General features: G+C 41.3%; 1 protein-coding gene across 3 annotated transcripts in view; it reads left to right on the forward strand.

Annotated features, from left to right (window-relative positions):
- Positions 1 to 17,628, forward strand: part of PASK (PAS domain containing serine/threonine kinase) — a 35,353-nt gene extending 17,725 nt beyond the window's left edge. For 2 of the 3 annotated variants that reach the window (XM_053304348.1, XM_053304349.1), the window contains exons 9-18: positions 1,337 to 1,511; positions 4,440 to 5,608; positions 6,426 to 6,607; positions 7,745 to 7,912; positions 9,436 to 9,561; positions 10,047 to 10,181; positions 12,513 to 12,712; positions 13,102 to 13,235; positions 14,989 to 15,135; positions 15,421 to 17,628. In XM_053304348.1, coding sequence (XP_053160323.1) covers positions 1,337 to 1,511; positions 4,440 to 5,608; positions 6,426 to 6,607; positions 7,745 to 7,912; positions 9,436 to 9,561; positions 10,047 to 10,181; positions 12,513 to 12,712; positions 13,102 to 13,235; positions 14,989 to 15,135; positions 15,421 to 15,605 — 2,621 coding nt within the window. In that variant the 3' untranslated portion in view covers positions 15,606 to 17,628. The remainder of the gene's footprint in view (positions 1 to 1,336; positions 1,512 to 4,439; positions 5,609 to 6,425; positions 6,608 to 7,744; positions 7,913 to 9,435; positions 9,562 to 10,046; positions 10,182 to 12,512; positions 12,713 to 13,101; positions 13,236 to 14,988; positions 15,136 to 15,420) is intronic. The other variant, XR_008318286.1, reaches the window with a different exon arrangement.
- Positions 17,629 to 19,551: the final 1,923 nt, after the last annotated feature.

Genomic DNA, 19,551 nt, shown 5'->3' on the forward strand with positions numbered 1-19,551 from the left:
TGCATGGGGCATCCTGGGACTTCTGCTGCGCAGTCCCTGATCCCCCCCAGTCCCCACCAGCTTCATGACGGAGCCGGCAGTCGTGTGGGCTACACGTTTGATCCGGCCACCCAGGGTGACATGTTTGATAGTCTGTGGGGAGAGCGAGCTAAGCCTGCTCTCCCCGCCGACCCGACAGCAGGTCTTCTCACTGATCGTGAGAAGAGCTTCAGTGTCTTCAGGAGGCTTAAGCTATGAGACTCCCCTTTTCTTGCAGTTTTATTTGCACTGAAAGAGATGGGATGTACATCCAATATCTTTTGCCTGTTTAGTGAATCTCCCTTTCTGGTCTTTAAAGGCAAGATTTGCTTGGAAATCTAAATGGAAGCGTTTCCTACTTATTTGTTTGGAGTAGGGAGACATGAGGAACTGATTGACCAAGAAGGAATGGGGCTTGGGTTCATGTCTGTCTGCTCTCCTATTATCAGGAGAAAACTTTGCACACAAATCTTTTTGAGATGTAAAATGGGCTTTTTAGGAGTATGAAAATTCCCTTCCCCAAGCCCCTACTGTAATAGTCTTGGGGTGTGTGTGTGTTTTATATATATATATATATATTGAAAAGACAAAAACCAAGCAGGCCCTGGTATGCTACTATACATGGTCAGCACAATTTTTAGGGTTCTTTTCCTCTCCTTTTTTTCAGGGATCATGTAGTGAATGTGATGACATCTGACATCATGTAGCTGATTGAATTTGTCTGCATGTTGACATCACTCAGGGGCAGTGAAGCCCTCAGTAGCCCTTGTTGTGAGGTGGAGGGAGAAGGAATGTGATCATATGCAGAGGCAGAGCTGTGTTTTTCACTGTCACCCAGGACTGTGTAGCAAGACCTTCAGCCCTATTAAGCTCCTGTAGTGCATAGTTACATGTGGCTAGTTATGGCAGAACATGCACTGGGATGCAAGTCCTGTTTTAAGTAGTGCACTGTGGATGTCATCTGTCAATGGGTTGAGTATTTGGATGAACATCCATAGGTCACATGGTGTTGAAACTAGTCAACTAGTTTGTTTTTAATTTGTTTTTAATTTGTTTTAGCTCCTTACTGTTTTTAGTGGTTTGTTTTAACTGTAAACCGCCCTGAGCCATTTTAGAAGGGCGGTATATAAATCAGATGGATAGATAGATAGATAGATAGATTAACTAACTAACTAACTAACTAACTATGGATGACTGGACTGCAGTGAGCGACGCTTTGCGCATTTTCCTCAATGCCAGTCCGTTTACAAGCAACCTTGACAGAGGGTTGCTGAAAAGAGGATTGCTGAACACCACTGTTCTTGTTTCGTTGATTCAGACGCCAGCCCCCTGATTGATGGAGATATGGTTTTGCTGAGCTCACAAGAACCGCAGTGTAAACTATCAAAGAGTGATGGAACAGAATTCCATATTAGGGAAACCCAGCTGAAGAGTGGAGGTAGCTTGCCCTCTGTTCTGTCATATCCTCCAGAAGCATCCACACCATTTAATGGGTAGGTTTTACATGCATGTGGGACACAACGATTAGAAAAGTATATCAGGCACCCAGTTACCACTGATGCTCAGATTAGACTGCTTGTTATCTCTGGTGTTTCACTCAACAAGTTAACTGGTTCTAGAGCTAAGACTTCTTTCAGCATCTAGACAGATTTCTTTAGAGCATTATTAAGGGACTAATTACATGTTGTGTGCAAATGCTGATATTATTGCCCCAGCACAGAGAGAAAGAGGGAGAGGGAGAGAGAAGCTGCTTCAGGAAGGAGCAAGGAGCAAGTTAAAAGTGGGGGAGCTGGGGACCGGGAGGATATACTCCTTTTAATTCTTTTCACCAGTCACCATTTCATTGCTCCAAATCATTACCCGCATTGCCCCCATTGGCACACACCATTGTCCCCATCAGCCCATTACCTCCATTGGCGCACACATCAAATGTGTGTGCCAAGGTATGTCTTCAAAAAATCATGTTAAACCCTTGAAGTTAACATTGTCATATAGTTAGCCCTTAAGTGTCAATACTTTGTCAGAACTCATTAAGCAAATCTGGAAACTGCATAAATAATTTTTTAAATTCAGATCTTGCCTATGTTGTTAAATGACTGAACCACCCTCTATGAACTGGAGGGATTGTTTTCCTCTCAGTGATGAGGAATTCTTAATAATGATTCCCCTCAGATTGAAGGGATTTGATTGCAATAAGATTATCCAGCAATTCATGGCTATACAGAGCTAAACGCTTTGGTCACAGCCCATACAGACACCATAGTCTCTTCTTCTTGTCCTCTTTTTTTTAGAGAAACAACTGGACCTTGTTGTAAATATGCCGTTACCTTTTGCATTGATTATTTTGAGCCTATAATTTTCTGTTGTCTGTGGCTAACTTCCTAAGAGTTTAATACATACAGTCAGTGGGAATACGTTCCATAGATGTTGATGGAATTTCGTTGAACTCTAAAGCTGAAATTTCGATCATACTTGGGACCAAGGAGATATATTTAGGATTGGGATGATACCGTTTTACTACTTTATTTCATAATTCTTCAGTTTTTAACCTCTATGTAAATATATTTATGATTAAAGTTTAAATCCCATTTATTATAATAGGACTAGCTACCAAGTGAGGTGTCAGTGTGTGTGTGTGTGTGTGTGTATGTGTGTGTGTGTGTGTGTGTGTGTGTGTGTGTGTGTATATATATATATATATATATATATATATATATATATATATTCTATACTCAATAACTAATAATCTATGTTCTATACTTAATAACTAAATAATAGCAAGTGGTGACTTGTATTCAAACAGCCACTGAAGATCAAATTAATATTGTATCCAAGTCTAGTTTTCCCCCAAGTTTTTTGATATTAGAAATCAGGAGGTTGTCTTAAAATCAAAGTCCTGTTCCTTTTCAGTAAATGCAGATATAACCTCTACTTAATATTTACTTTTGAAGGGGGTCACCTGAAATTCAGAGTTGTCTTTGATTCTGGTAAATACAGTATCTCATATTAGGGATGTGCTCGAAATGTGATTTGGTTTCGGAATTGCTGCACATTCCCCTTAAAACTGAGGGCTCCCACAGCCCCTTTAACATGGAGGAGAGCAGGTTCATCCCTGCTCCTCCTCCGCTTGTTGCTATTGCCATACTGGTGGTGCTTTTTTTTAGTGCTCAGCACGTGCCAGCGGCGCTCTCCCTCAGCTGTCCCCATGTGGCACCGGCACACACATGGCCTCTGCGCATGTGTGGAGGCCATGTGTATGCCAGTGCTGCATGGGGGAAAAGCTGGGGGGGGGGAGTGCTGATAGCTGGGTGGAGTGCCACCAGTACAGCAGTGGTAGTAAGCAGAGGTGAGATGAGATGAACCTGCTCTCCTCCATGTTAAAAGGGCTGTGGAAACCCTCAGATTTAAAGGATTGTGCAGAGATTCAGAAGCCAAATTGTGTTTTGAGCTATCTCATATGGTCACCTCAAATAATAGTTTTCTACAGAGGTAGCTTACACATTCATGTGTGCATCATTAAGTGAATCAGTGTGTGTGAATCTGCTCAAAGGCCTCAATCCTAAGCATTTATTTGGAAATAAATGTCTTTAATGCCTGCCTAAAATGATTAATTTGCGGTGCTCAGTTGTAACCATTGTGAGAATGGTTAAAATAAGTGACACAGCAGGTAACATTTCAAGAGCTCACATAGGCAAATAAAAATGGGGGAGATTTTGATTAAATGTATAGTCTGTCTTTCACCAAAAATGGTATCAATGGTGTCAACCCTCACTATCAATGATCTAGAACAGGGATTCTCGACATTGGGTCCCCAGATGTTATTGGACGTCAACTCCCATAATCCCTAACCAAAGGCCACTGGGCCTGGGGATTATGGGAGTTGAAGTCCAATAACATCTGGAGACTCAACATTGAGAATCTATGATCTAGAAGAAGAAATTGCAGCCCTATTAAAGTTGGTAAAATGCAACATTGTTATACATTATCCCAACAGACTGAGGCACAGAGGCCTGACAGGACAAAAGTGTTTTAACAGTCCTTCTGAAGCTATCAGTAGCTGTGTTCCCTCTAACAGGGGTTCCCAGATGTTCTTGACTACAACTCCCAGAATCCCCAGCTGCAATGGCTTTTGCTTGGGAATTATGGGAGTTGTAGTCAACAACGTCTGGGAGTCTCTGTTAGAGGGAACACTGGTCAGTAGTATGGATGTGGGTTATCTCCTTTGGGAGGGAGTTTTCCAGTGTAGGTGTTGCCACCAAAAAGTTCATGCTGGTGCTGATCAGCTCAGCCTTAGAAGTTGGCAGCACCTGGAAAAAAGGCTTCATTTCTTGATTATAAATCAGGGGGTGGGCGAACATGTGAGAAAAGATGTTCCCACTTTTAAAATAACATAACCAATAAACTTTTTTTTCTCCTCACAGCAAAGACTGTATGTCCACCAATGATATGCCAGCGCATGATAAAATTCTGCCTTCTGAGAGATCACATGATGGCGGCTGCCCTGAGACAGAAACAACAAAGCCTGCCAATTCTCAGCAGTCTGAAATGCATTCTCTAAAACGCTTTCATTCAGAACCATGTGGCTTAGGTCAAGGTAGAACTAAACTGTTGCTTAACAATCTTGCTAGAAGCGCTTCTGACCTAGTTTGGGAAGAAAAAGATGGCCCTCTGGATATACACAGTTCTAGTTCCCCTCATGAAGTCATGAAGGGCCAATCTGCCACTCCATCTCTGGGAAGAGAGAGGTCTGTTGAACGCTTAATAGAAAACCTAGAACCTGAGGCAAGTTTGCCTTGTGATGTTGTGCAGATGTCATTTGGGACTCCCACTTTGGATGAGCCGATGCACAGCAGAACATCTACTTCCAAACATGTACCTAGGGAGAAGGATCATCCGTCACAGGTAAATCTGACAAGTAACCCCCAAAGTTGCAGCTTTGGAAATACTGCACTAGAACATTCAGCAAAAGACTCATCTGCTTTCATGCCTGATGAAGAAAGTAGCAGTAGCCATCCTGCTCCTGCACAATCATTAATACCTTGTGATACCTCTGCATCAGCAGTTGTGGATGAAAACAAGCTAGGCAATGAGGTGGATTCCGTTTGTTGTGACTTGATGGGTCTAGCTCTGAGGATTAGTGCAGAGGAGGATTCAGATTCATCTGCTGCCTCTGAACCAATAAAAACATCCTTGTTCAATAAGGAAGAACTTGGACAGGCTTTGGACCAGGCAAACAATCCTTCTGCTAATGATCAGGCAGGGTTCCTGCAAAGAGTTGGTTCTCCAATAGGCTGTCAGAAAAGCTTAGTCTCAAACAACTGTTCAGAGCATCCTAATGCAGATTTTTCTGGATGTTCAGAGGTTCAATGTGCTGCAGAGAGCATGGGGGATCATCTGGAAAGACTTTCACTGAACAATGATATTCGTTCCCAGGAAGAATTCATGCCATTAAAGCAGCAGAATGTGACACAGGTAACATCAACACCTGTGAAACAAGGAGCTGTGCTGTCTCCGGCTACTAATTTGAATGCTGAAATCTTAGAAGGCAGCTATTCGGGTAATTGTTACCACCGAGATGGTTCCCAACTAGGTAAGTTGAAAGCAGTAATTATTGCTTTCCCTGTAATGCTTTAAATTTGACATTCCTTCCTTTTTTGCTTGGAAAGGATATAAGAAGTATTTGACTGGCTTGAATTTTTTGTCAAGACTATAGTAAATTGGGGAAAAGTTAAATACCATCTCTCTGAGATGTGGGTTTTCCAGAAAAATTAGAACTGGAAAATTTTCCCATTCAAATGTCCCTCTCATAGAAAAATTTCCATGGAAAAATAAGATATGAACAAAAGTTTCACCCCACATCTCTGATCTCTCTGTGCACTGCAGTCCCAATCCTGATTTCCTGCTGTGCCTGCTATTTAAGTCAAACAAAAACACACAGCCAAACAACACATTTAATATTGTGTAGTTTGGACTGTATTTAAATCCCTGTTAATCATGTTTTAGAAACATCTAGTAAAGATTTTCAGCTGTGCTGTGAAAAAACTTATCCAGAGAGTAATATTTGTAGATTTTGGAATTGTGAGCGACCCTTAAAAGTCAGAGTTGTAAATGTTTTGCAGATTGTGCTTTATGGGGCATCAGAGTGCCTTCTTAACAGGCTTTATAAGAGCCCCTGGTGGCGCAGTGGTAAAACTGCCGCCCTGTAACCAGAAGGTTACAAGTTCGATCCTGACCAGGGGCTCAAGGTTGACTCAGCCTTCCATCCTTCCGAGGTCGGTAAAATGAGTACCCAGAATGTTGGGGGCAATATGCTAAATCATTGTAAACCGCTTAGAGAGCTCCGGCTATAGAGCGGTATATAAATGTAAGTGCTATTGCTATTGCTATTGCTATTTATGTTTTTGCAGGTATCCTGTTTGAAGTGAAGCGTGTGGAACTGCACGACCCTGCTGCTCTCTTCTGTATTTGGGTTATGAAAGACCTCTTCCAAAGCCAGAAACAAGCAGCAGCAAAGACACAGTTGCTTATTTCCAGTTTGGCCAGTTCCTCCCAGACTCTAGGTGGCATGTCTGCGCTTAGCTTGGGAGAAGTAAGTGTACTGGATCTTCTGTCCATGTAGGCCCTTACAGTGGCAGAGAGAATCTCAGTGAGCAAACTAGAGTGCAGCCAATCTGACAGATGTTCTTTCTCCCTCATCCACTTTTTGCATGATCTGATATTCACATGAATACAGAACACATTTCACAGCATCTTGTTGATTATTGTCACTTTGTGCACTTTGCTTCCTGATGAGTTTTTTAAAAAATGCAAAACTTATAGCTCATTCAGAAGGCCCAATTCTTTTTAATTAAAAAAAATATTTTTTGCACAATTGGTCTGGAAAGAATTCTTATGCTGCTTTTCTTTCCTGTCCATTGTACTTCCTCTCCAGTTACTGGAGTCTTTTCCTCCCTTTACTTTCTCTTTTTTTATTTTAAAAAAGCAGATTTGTGCTATTGCATCAGTTTATGGTATCTTCAGACATAATGCAGAATCATGGTTTATTTTAACTGTAGTTTGTTTAACAAGCTAAAATTCGTGCCACAGGTCATCATGTAAAAAGTGTGAAAAAGAGAGCCAGTGTGGTGTAGTGGTTAGAGTGCTGGACTAGGACCGGGGAGACCCAAGTTAAAATCCCCATTCAGCCATGAAACTAGCTGGGTGACTCTGGACCAGTCACTTCTCTCTCAGCCTAACCTTCTTCATAGGGTTGTTGTGAAAGAAAAACTCAAGTATGTAGTACACCGCTCTGGGCTCCTTGGAGGAAGAGTGGGATATAAATGTAAAATAATAATAAATAATAATAATCATCCTGGTTGTTTTTGTCTTGTTGTGGCTTGCTTGAGTTCTGCCCCTCCCCCTTCTTTCCATGAAGTATGCAGATTCAATCCCAATATGGGAAGATTAGTCAGAGCCAGGAGACATAAAAAGCCCAGTTGGAGTTGGGACTCTGTTGGGTCAGTTTGATCCTTTGGAGACCTCTAAGGTCCTATAGATCTGACGTGCTACTCTGTCCTCTGTGTGACACTGGGGCAGGAAACATGTTGATTGGAGCACTCAATACTAGGAATATGTTTTGGATTCAGTTCTTTTTTTTAACAACAAAAAAAGTAAGAATAGCCTCTTTGATTATTTTCACACTGATTTTGATTATTTATTTTTCTGTGTGTGTGCCTTTCTGCTGCAGTTGATCAAAACAACACCTTTGTTTGAGAATTCACGAAGAGCTGAAGAGTTAGAACGGCTGAGGGCTTGCGAAGGAGATTATGGAAAGAAATATGACACACTTCTCCTCATTGGCAAAGGAGCTTTTGGATTTGTCTGGACAGCTAGGTGCAAAATGGATCAAAAGGAGGTGAAAGAACAAAACTAGTTCTCAAGTATTTATTCTCGTTATCAGTTACCTTGTTGTTTTGGAATAAAGTATTTATTTATAGCTCCCCCAAACCCTCAGTTTCTTCTTTTCAAAGTCCAGTTAAGAAAATTTACATCAGCTGTATCAGTAACTCTTATGTGTTCCTATCGAATTGTTGCTTGTGTTCCTTTATGTCAGCAAATTGTGTCGTGTGCGCTCCTAAGAGTCTACATTTTTCATAATTTAACATTTGCTAAAGTTCTTGGTGGATGCACATTTTCTCAGGATTAATTACTGGCATTCTATAAGTGTCTCTTCTTTTCTTTTGACTGAGAATGCAGAAGTGGCAGCATCTTCTCCTTCTGCCCAGTAAGATGCATGTGCAGTTCAGTTGCAAAAGGATGTGGGGCTACCTCTCTGGGCCACATCCCTGGGGCTTCAGAGTGCTTAGCTGACAATTTTTGTTGGGCAGGCAGGTCTCCTTCTGATAGCAGGATTCTCTGTGAAGCAGCACACTCCCTTGCTCCCTCAGATGAGCAATGTAGAATCCTCCTTCTAGAAGATGTTTGCCTTAAGTGTCAGTACAATGGTGATGGCTTTGCACCATTCAGACAGAAAACATTCACTACTTCTCGTGAGTCAGTTGGGCAGAGGTGTGTTTTGGTGCTTAGAAGAGCTGTTTGACTGCCAGTTCATTCTGGGATTAACACCTTTGGAACTGGGTTGGATTGGTTTTTATTATGAGAGTTGCTCAGGCTGCCTATGCCACAAATGGTTTAAACTCGAGTAATGGGATGTAAGAGGATTCAGTTACGTTACAGGCAGTAGGTCATATCATTTGGTTCTCTTCAGCTGTGCCTCCCAGAGCTCTCTCTCTGAGGGTTGGGGAGAACTGCCAGGAAGCTTTGCACATGGGACTTTTGAAGCCCTTTAACTCACATCTCCTCCGGAATGCAGGGGGTACGTTCAGATATCGGCTAGATTTACCCCAATGTCCCTGTGAGTTATTGGGGAGCAATTCAACACAATCCGGGTTTTTCACTGTGCATTAGAGTGTAACCTGATTTATATTCAGGGTAAAAAAAAAATCCACTATTTGTGTCATTTTGTGGGGACAACTTCAGGTTCGCAGTAAAGCCTCCCCGTAAACTTGTGGTAAAAACCTGCTGTGCGTAAAAGCCCCAGGGAGATAGTTTCGGAAGTTACGGGTGGCTACAGAGGGAAGGTGTGATCACTGAAAATCACCTCTCACATATTGAAAAACCCTGGTGCATCAGCAGAAGGTTAGTTGGCCACTATTTTTTTTGTCTCAGCCTCACAGTTCCCTAAACAACAAATGTACAACATTATATATTTGAACTGACAAATATACAGTTTAAATATGCATATCTTCAAAAACCCAGTTCTTCAGATAAGGCTGATGCAATCTTCTTTATTATATATATTTTAGTAGCTTAGATCCCCTCCGCTCCCAGTTGTTTCCTACTTTGGATTTCTATTCCCTTGCTTTGTATTCTTCACAGGTTATAGTGAAGTTCATTTGGAAAGAGAAAGTATTGGACTGCTGCTGGGTAGATGATCCCGAGCTGGGGAACATAACTCAGGAGATTGCAATTCTGTTAAAGCTGGAGCATCCTAATATTATTAAGGTACAGTTAATCCAGCATGCAAATACATAACAATATGCTAAATTCATAAAGTGAGCTCCTCTTATATTTGGATGTATTGGAGCAAATTTGTTTTGTTTGATAATAGAGGAAGAAAGTATAATCCAAAGAGGTAGCCATTTGCCATATATGGTGATGACTGTACGTTTTTGTGTGGTGTGTGCAGCTGTCTGCAGTAAAGTCCAAGTGCTTTTTTTTGTGTGGTTTTGTAAAAGGAGGCTAGTTTACTTTCCCAGGTAAAATTCCATACGTAGCGTGCCCTTGTTTTCTTGACTTCTGTTGATTGTTCCTGACTTGTATTATCTTTTTCTTAGACACAATTAAGGGATGTAATATCTGCATTGATTTCCCTAAAAAGTAAGATTGAGATGAGCCTAAACTTAATTCTCTATGAGCTATAGTTTAGCAGGGTCATGCTTTCCTTTTGGTGAGTGGGAGATAAAGTCTGTGAAGTTTTTTGTCACCAGGTGCTGGATGTGTTTGAGAACCATCACTTCTTCCAGCTTGTGATGGAAAAGCATGGGTCAGGCTTGGATCTCTTCACATTCATTGATAACCAGCCCAGTGTGGACGAGCCTTTGGCAAGTTACATATTCAGACAGGTGAGGTTTGGCTCAAGTGAAACCTGCCAAAAAAAATTAATAATCCTGAAAGCAATGGTTCTGCAGCTTACTAGGAGATAGACTAGTGGTGGCTATCTCTCCTTGCACTTTGTTGCTTGGATTGTCGCCACTAAATGAGAAGTGATTCCTGTTCAATGGGCCATTGGATTCATTCTTGGGAGATTGGTATTCTTTAACCTAATTTACTGAAGAAGACCAGCTTATAGTTGAAACTGGTCTGGCTCCTCTAGGGAATTTATGGACTATCTTCTTTAAATATTGTAGTATTTATGTAAATAAATATTAACTGTATTGTGGATATCGAAATGGATATATCTATGCATTAGATATGCTCCTTTTCAGTCTCTTTTTACAGAACACTCTCCCCCGTATCTACCTGCTGCAATAGCTTGATTGACTATGAACTTACAAGATGAATAATTTGTTTATAAATCAGGAGTGCTTCTGCAGTGTGATGTACTGTACTTAATTCTAGCATTGTAGAAATGAATCATGCCTGAAAAGTGGGCAGCACTGAGAAGTGAGCCTATATTCATGACATTTCTACCTTAGCAAACTATAATGGTGGAGGCAGAGCAGACTTGGAGCTAAGTATTGTATTGGCAGGGGAGAATGAGAGTGGGTGAGAGGAAGAGATTTATTTGATTAGGAACTGGGAAGCCTTTGGGAGCAGAACATAAATATTTTTCTTACAATGGTCTTGCAAATGTAGCATGAGGAAATGGTTGACCCTGCTACCCTTTGCCTCTACTCTCCACAATGCCTAGGACTCGGTAGTCTCATGTCCCAGGCAGCGAATCCATTCTTGTGTGTGCTTCTCTCTGCAGGCAGACCAGAACAGAAGGAACATTTCTCTGTCTTTTTCCCCGTTTACCTTAGATGTGGGTACTTCCAAGCCAGACATAAGACAGTGGTGGTGATTGATCCCTCTGAGTGTTTTTTTGCCTATAGACAGAGCTGAACATAGAGAGACTTGCATTTTGGGATTTTATATCTGCAGAGACTGACATCCAAACTAACAGTGTGCTGGTGCAGTGATGCGCAGGTGTTCTAGGGGAGAGGAGATTTTTGTTAATCTCCTCTTCCCTCTGAAGCCTGATGACTAACCAAAATCATGCAGCCCTCGGAGACATATTTTCGAGAGTCATAGTGAGATTCAGAGGGAAGGTGAGATGGAAGAACATCGCCCTTTCCTCCAGAACCAGTGCATCATTAGCAGCACAAGCATTGTGTAAGCCAGATTTTTAAAAAACGTTTACACATTGGGACTGTAGAATGAGGGTGGCTAGAGGGTGGCTTTTGCATATTCAGAGGAAAACCTGCTTTGAGAATCATGACTAAAGTGGAATATACATTTAAATGCATTGAACTGGTAAATGACAGCAGCTATTGCAGAACTTGGTAGTCCTAGATAAATAGAGAAGGTACTTTAACATTCGCTTTTTGTCTTCATGGAAGTCCTTATATGCATATGGGAACAGCAAAACCTAAGGGTGTAATGAACTATTATTTTTACCCATGTCTTGGATGTGATGCTTCAACACTAGTTGCCATCTTCATTTTGCACCATAAAACTCTCAGGAGAAGAATTTCATGCCTAATAAAATGGTTCTAGGATATGAAAGGTTGTCAGGAACCAAAAGAAGTGGCTTCCTGACCACAGGAGAATAACATCGAGCATAATCCAGAATTAATTTGATATGTCGAAGTCCCACTTATTTCAATGGGACTTAGAAAGGCATTACCTTTTTTTTTTTTTTACTATTTGTTTTTAGTAAAACATTTATGCCCTGCCTTTCAATGGGAAAAATGCTAAAGGCAGTTTGCAATAAAGGCATTTAAACCAGCCAACCAAACACGATAAAACAAAATTAACAACAACAAAATCAAAACAGCAAAACTAAGGGCCACATCTCGTGAGCCCAAGGCTTTCCTAAAAATTACGTCTTGCCCGTGCATTAAATTACGTCTTGCCCATGCAGACGCTTTGGGAAGGACATTCCACAGCCTGGGCACAGCAGTCAAGAAGGCTCTGTTTCTTGTTGCCACCCAGCCTGCCTCACATGATGGAGGCACTATCATGAGGGCCTTCTGAGGAGAACATCCAGTGTGCCCAATGATGCAAAAGTAGGAAGTGGAATACTAGTATGTGATTTTGTATATCCTCTTCAACTAAGTACACACCTCTTAAAAATAGAAATAATATTTCCAGACATTTATAAATGATTGTTTTGTCAAGCTATAATTAGTAAATATGTATATTGTCTGCAGTGTTGCACATTCTGATCTCTGGTCTTGTCTGTGCATCAGCTGGTATCTGCAGTGGGCTATCTGCGATGTAAGAATATCCTTCACAGAGATATTAAGGATGAAAACATCATCATTGCTGAAGATTTCAGCATCAAGCTGATTGACTTTGGCTCAGCTGCTTACCTGGAACCCGGCAAGCTGTTCTACACCTTTTGTGGGACAATTGAGTACTGCTCACCAGAAGTGCTCTCAGGCAATCCGTATGTATGAGTTCAAAGTAAAATTTGTATACCTTGGCAGGAATACCTTGGTTTGGTAGAGAGTGGCCCCAAGAGTTGAACTGGGGAATGTAGTGATCAGTCAGAGGGGATTTCAACCTCATTTTCTGAGATTGTTTCCACAGGTATCCATGATTGTCTACAGACCCACATAGATGCATATGAATCACTTCTACTAGATTTCTCATCCTCTGTTGTGTATGAAGCTTTAGAATAGGGATGGGGAAAGGAAAACCCCAGTGTCTTCTGTTTTATTTTTGTCCCTGGCACCTATTTTCAAACTTAAGTGTGATTATTTTGTGTCCCCCTTTTTTGCTTGATTTTTGTGCACAACTGTGGGCTTGACACTTGAACTGTGTATTCCTCTATAGGTACCTAGGACCAGAACTGGAGATGTGGTCACTTGGCATCACCCTTTATACCATAGTTTTTGGAGAAAATCCTTTTTGTGAGCTGGAAGAAACTATGGATGCTGTACTCAGACCTCCTTACAATGTCTCAGATGGTGAGCATTTGACTAATGACTTAATAGAATTAGAAGTTGAAGGGGGAGGGCACGGGCCTAAGGTAAAGTTTTCTAGGCCTTTGGACAAGACAGCTACATTGAGTTTCCACAGCCCTTGGCAGGGCTTGCATCTCATCTGGCATATCCAAAGAAACATATGCATAGTTTTCCTCCTTTTGCCTTATGATTGGCCTTGTATGAGTTGATGAACATGGGTGTGTGGATTGGAGCACATGATTGATTGATGAGTAAATGCAGACATATTCCCCTTCCACTTCTGGATCCTCTAGAGATGTTAGTAAATATCTTCCAGGTCCCTTTCCCCTCATCTAAGACAAGCTTGGGGTTATAACGTGGCAGGTAGTTTGTGACTTGGGCCTCATCTTGGAGTATTGTCAAAGGTGAGTTTCCTTTTGTTGTCTGCTTTGACCTGTAGTGATTAATGGGACATAAATATCAGTTTCTCTTGTTGTTGCCTGATAAAATAATGATTTGAAAAATGCGAGGAGAATAAGTATGTATGTATACTGGGAAGAATTGGCTCTTATATCTGCTCTTTCCCAGTGTAGTTTTGGTGCTAGCACAAATGAAAAAAAAAAGAGGCTAGAACAGTAGTGTTCTGAGCATTAGGCTGTGCCTTGGAATCAATAAAGGCTTCTGTTACCAGAACCCTGAACTTTCCTGTTGGAATTGATTGCCAAAGAAATATTGGTTTACTGGTCTTGCTAGGTAAGACTCTCTCTGAGCAAACTTTTAACCTTCCATGTCTGTTATCCTACAAGACCAGGAGAGCTGGTCTTGTGGTAGCAAGCATGACTTGTCCCCTTAGCTAAGCAGGGTCCATCTTGGTTGCATATGAATGGGAGACTAGAAGTGTGAGCACTGGAAGATATTCCCCTCAGGGGATGAAGCCACTCTGGGAAGAGCAGAAAGTTTCAAATTCCCTCCCTGGCTTCTCCAAGATAGGGCTGAGAGAGATTCCTGCCTGCAGCCTTGGAAAAGCTGCTGCCAGACGGTGAAGACAGTACTGAGCTAGATAGACCAATGGTCTGACTCAGTATATGGCAGCTTCCTATGTTCCTTTCCTTAGTTTTTTTTATGCCTACAGTCCTGTCTAGTGGCTGTTGCAGCTCTCAGAAAAGGGTCGGGACTGGACACTTACATACCCACCCCAACTCCACACTCTGCTCCAAATTCCTAAGAAAAGCACCCATCAGATCTTAATTAAATGGATGTAATGTGATTTCCACCTTCATGGATACTATCAAAACATTGGTACTCTACAGGCAGCCTCAGGGTTGCACTCACCAGTTCTTGAGTTACTGTAATGTGACTCTGAGCCAAAAAGCAAGTGCTACTGCCTTAAAACAAAAATGAGCCAAATTCAGAATAGCCCTGAAGGATTTGCTTTTGAAGTAGATAATCGAGACAATCACCTGGGTTTTCTAGTTAAGTCAGTTTGGTACCATCTAAGATGTGTTTTGGTAGGTGGTGCTAAAGCTTGACTGTATTTTCTTCAGTCACTTTCACAGCCAAGAAGGGGCTGTCCTGAGAGAATAAAATAATCAAAGAAGGAGAAATGCTTAGGGGTGGGGGGCGCTGTAGGACACTATTTTAAATGCACTGAGTAGGTGCTCAATTTTGATTTGCTCAAGTTATTGAATGTGCATCATCTTTGTTCATCAGGGTAACTGATTAAATTGAGAGCTGCGGACATATAAAAGTTATTGACCTTACTTCTTGCTCCCTTCAGAACTTATGAATCTCCTGTCTGGGCTCTTGCAGCCTTTTCCAGAAGATCGCACAACTCTTGAAGAGGTAGTGGAGGATCCTTGGGTGACACAACCTGTGAATCTGGCTAACTACACCTGGGAGGAAGTGTATGCCACTGTCAAGCCTGGTAAGGCACAGAGTTTTACAAACTGCTTTCAAAACTTTCCTTCAGTTTCCAAATGAGCATGGTCTACAAGGTAGACTAAAAAGAAAAAAGAAAAAGAAAACATTTCCAACTCTGCACAATTGGTTCAAGAGCTTATGGTCTGTCTGTTTGAATGAAATGTGCTTGGCTTCAGAACAGTGCAAAATGTCATCTGGGGTTGCCCCTGTTGAAGTATGTGATTGTTGCTGAACTGTACTTGTGGCTTTTTGCTGTGTGCTAATCTTCCTTTTTTACTTTTCTCATCAGAAACCAGCCATTTCAGGGCTCATTCCACTGGCTGTAGTCATGGTGGCATCTGGACTGTCACAAGCCTGGAGAGCGAGCAGAGCTTTGATGATGCGAGTAGCCAAGAACTGTTGGCTCCCCAGCTGGCAGGAACTGTCACATCTACAGACCAAGAGCCATCAACCTCTGTCCATTGTCACAACTAGTGAAAGCTAGTTGTGTCTGGATAATCCTCACCTAGCCCACGATGAGCATCCATTACACTTCTAGACATCAAAATATGGGCATCTCATTTTCATAGTGCTTATGCATGAAAAATTCACTGCACACAAGCTCAAACTGCACTGCAGATATACTACATAAAATTAACCAATTAACAGTGTGATTCAAACACACATGACAATTAACCATGTGATTCAAACCTACACTTGTGCAGTGAGCCATGGAAAGGCAGGAGCTGGTGAGCCCCATGGCCCTCCAAGAGAGGGTCCAGATCCTTATCTGCTTCATTGGCCTCGTCAACAAAGAACCTAGACTCTGATCCCTCCTTAATTCCTAGCAGGAATATTTATATAAAAAACCTCTGACACTTGCTGGATTTTTGTGTGTGTAGGCAATATGCTATTGAGACTCCCACACATGGGTGTCTGTCAGCCCTGGAAGTAGATCAGCAGGTGCTCTCAGTGGATGAGTGGCCATGATTCCCCACCATGAAAGCTTGTCAACCTCACCCATTCTTCATGGTTACTTTGGTTGTAATTGCTTTTCCCAGCAGAAGTCTCTGTTGGCAAAGTGGCTTTAGAGTACTGAACTGATGAGACTGATTTTCATTTTTAGGTATCCCACTAGACTCTTAGATATAGGCATTTTATACTCCAGGCAATTTTGAGATTTTTGAGAAGCCAAAAAGCATGGAGGCAAAGTTTTAAAAAATATGTGCTAGAAGTAGAAAAGTGTATTATAAAACCAGCATCATTGTGAGGCTTCACCTCTCTGCTTTTTGGTGTCCTGATGCTGCCACTTTCCCCCCCACCTCAAGTGTATATGTAGGGGGGAAGCCAGAATCTGAGATCTTCTGTATCTTTTTATCTTCTCACTGGAAAACCGGAAGTGATGCTGGAGAGCATGATTTGGGCATGTACACTGGGACATCTGATAATGTGAATTAATTGTTGGTCAAACTGATAAGGCGTTTCCTGGGAAGGATTTCTGAAGGCTATAAAATACAAAATGCCTCCTGTTAGGGCGAGCATCCTGCAGTTTGGTACTGCTGCCATTCAGATCAAGGAGGTGTTAACCTGGGCCTCTGGCACTTGGTGCCTTAGCTTCTTGGAAGATCCTGCTTCAGAGTCACCATATCGAAGGTGACATCTTGCAGTTGGTAGAGTATGAGAGCGAGTATTCTCTGAAGACCAAGAAATAAGACAGCTTTTCTAGTGTTTTATTCAGCTATTGCACTTAGAATATTTGCTGTTCTATATACATTACTATAAGAACAAACCATTGTTACAATATGTTCTCTTTTGAAATCTTTGTTGAAACACTACATTGATTATTCAAATGAACTGAACTTAAGCACAACACAATCATTTTCCATTACTGGCTATATTGGCTAACTTGACAGGTGTGCACTCTGAAAAGAGCTGGTACACTTATATTTTGGTTGCAACACATCCAGAATGTAGGAGATTAAATAATATTATCTTCAAATTATTCTTCATAAAATAAGCCTTGCTGTTTTTGTTTTCTTTTTACTGAGCCCCAGGTTTAGAGGTTGATTCTGTGGAGCACATTTCCAATTCTATGCTGGCTGTATGACAAAGTTCTAGCTATCAATCAGTCTGTGCAATAAAGAGGTATTTGGAAACTCTTTACATGTGTGTAGACACGTGGGACGTTTGGTAGGCACCTCCAAGACAGTAATTAACATATTTTGTCTGTGAAGATGCACACTCATGTCTAACTTGATGTTTATTCTTGGTGGACTTTTTTATTGGACAAACAATTTAAACATTAAAGAGACTTGTTCCAGGAAATAATTATGGCTAGGCGAAAATAAAACCCTAACCCCGAGAGAGCCTACTGGAGGATGCTGCTTCTTTGGAGCAAAATAATTTTGACATATTGTGATTTGTCAGACACCTTTAAACTTATTGCCCAGATGAACCTTGAGTTTTTACTGTAGGCTGCGCTGTAAAACATTAAAGAACATTTAGAATATAAAGTATATTTTTTAATGCTGTGGTTTTCATCTTAATTGTGCTGTATTACTTTTTCACCTCAAGCGAACAGAATAAATGCTGGTGTGTGTGTGTGTGTGTATGCATGTATGTATGTATGCATACATACTACAGATCCACATGTTCCATAGCATAACGCTAGCAGTCCGGAGCTGTCTGTATTGCTGAGGGCTCCTAAGGAAGTGCCAGTGGTCTTGCCCAAAAGCACAAGCATGAAAAAACTTAGATGTAGCATGGAAACAATAGGAAATTATTGTAAGTAGAATAATAATAATAATTAATAATAATAAGTAGAAAATACTTGTTTACACAGACAGGTGTTATTGCCTGGTTTGTTTTATCCAGACATCGAGGCGGTTCCCACAATCAGTGGGATTTGCCGAGATGGGGTTTGCGAAGAGAGTGGGCTTAGCCCGCAATCCTCGCAGACGACCTGTCAGTTGGCTGCGGCCGGCTGAACCGGTCACCCACACGACTGCCAACTCCATTACTGAGCTGGCGGGGCCTGGGGTGTTTGGGGGCCCAGAAGCTCCAGCATGCCCTTCACGAGTGCACAGGGCATACTGGAGAGACCCCCCCAAGAAAGGAGGCTGCATTTATCCTCCCCGCCGGGAGTCTCCTTGTGAGTTGCTGTGGTGCGAAGCTGTGCTGCAGCAACTCACGATCAAAAAAGCCTGGTTAGCGGAGCACTCGCTGCGCTAACCTCGGCTAAGGGGAGGGGTATTCAAGCGGGTGACCCACTTGAGAACAACTGGGCTTGGCTGTGACAACAGGGTTGTTGTGAGGATAAAAATAACCATGTACATAGCTCTGAGCTCCTCGGAGGAAGAGTGGGATATAAATGTTAAAAAAAAAATCAAATCGGGCTAGGCTCCCTTAGCCCAATTTGGTATGGCCATGAGAATAGCCTCATCAAGTACTTCCCAAGGACCTGGGATGGCTGAATTTTATTATCAATATTGTTGTTATTATTATAGATATCATAGCAAAATATAGGCTGTTCCCAGTAAAGTTGTTTTTTGTAGTTGGCTGATGGTGATTTCTGTGGCCCCTCTGGTGTTGAAGTGCTCTTCAAGGTCTTTTGGAATTGCACTTAGGGCACCAATTACTTCTGGGATTCTTTTGGTCTTCTTCTGCCACAGCCTTTCAATTTCAATTTGTAGATCTTTGTATTTGGTGATTTTTTCTATTTCTTTTTCTTCTATTCTGCTATCACCTGGTATTGCTATGTCAATTATTTTGACCTGTTTTTCTTTCTTCTTGACTACAGTTCTACCTGGTGTATTGTGTGGCAGATGTTTGTCTGTTTGTAGTCAAAATTCCCATAATATTTTTGCATCTTCATTTTCTACAACTTTTGAAACACCAAATAAGGAAGAAACAGTGCAATTCTGGGAAGAATTATGGGACAATCCAATAGATTATAATAAAAAAGCGGGCTGGGTAAAAGAGGTTGAAAAATTTAACGAACAAATGCAAGATCTAATAATAACACCAGAATTAATAAGTGAAACAGCAAAGAAAATTAAAAATTGGACTGTACCAGGCAATGACGAACTGCATGGCTTTTGGCTTAAATACCTAACAAGCCATCATAAACTATCAAAACAGTTCAATCACATTTTGAAAGGAGGTGATATTGAACAATGGTTAAACAACTGGCAAAACTCATCTCATAATGAAAGATCCAGCAGAAATAAATAAATAAGATGATGATGATGATGATGATAACAATAATGATAAAAATAATAATTTATTATTATTATTTGGAAATAATGTAAGTAGTGTTTCCAAAATGCAAGTGCACACTTTTAAGTATTTGTGTTGTGCAAGACCACCAGCACTTCCTTAGGACATCGCAGCAGCACAGGCAGCAGTGTTCCCTCTAACAGGGATTCCCAGATATTGACTA

Source organism: Hemicordylus capensis, chromosome 3, assembly GCF_027244095.1.
Source record: "Hemicordylus capensis ecotype Gifberg chromosome 3, rHemCap1.1.pri, whole genome shotgun sequence".
Taxonomy (NCBI): Eukaryota; Metazoa; Chordata; class Lepidosauria; order Squamata; family Cordylidae; genus Hemicordylus; species Hemicordylus capensis.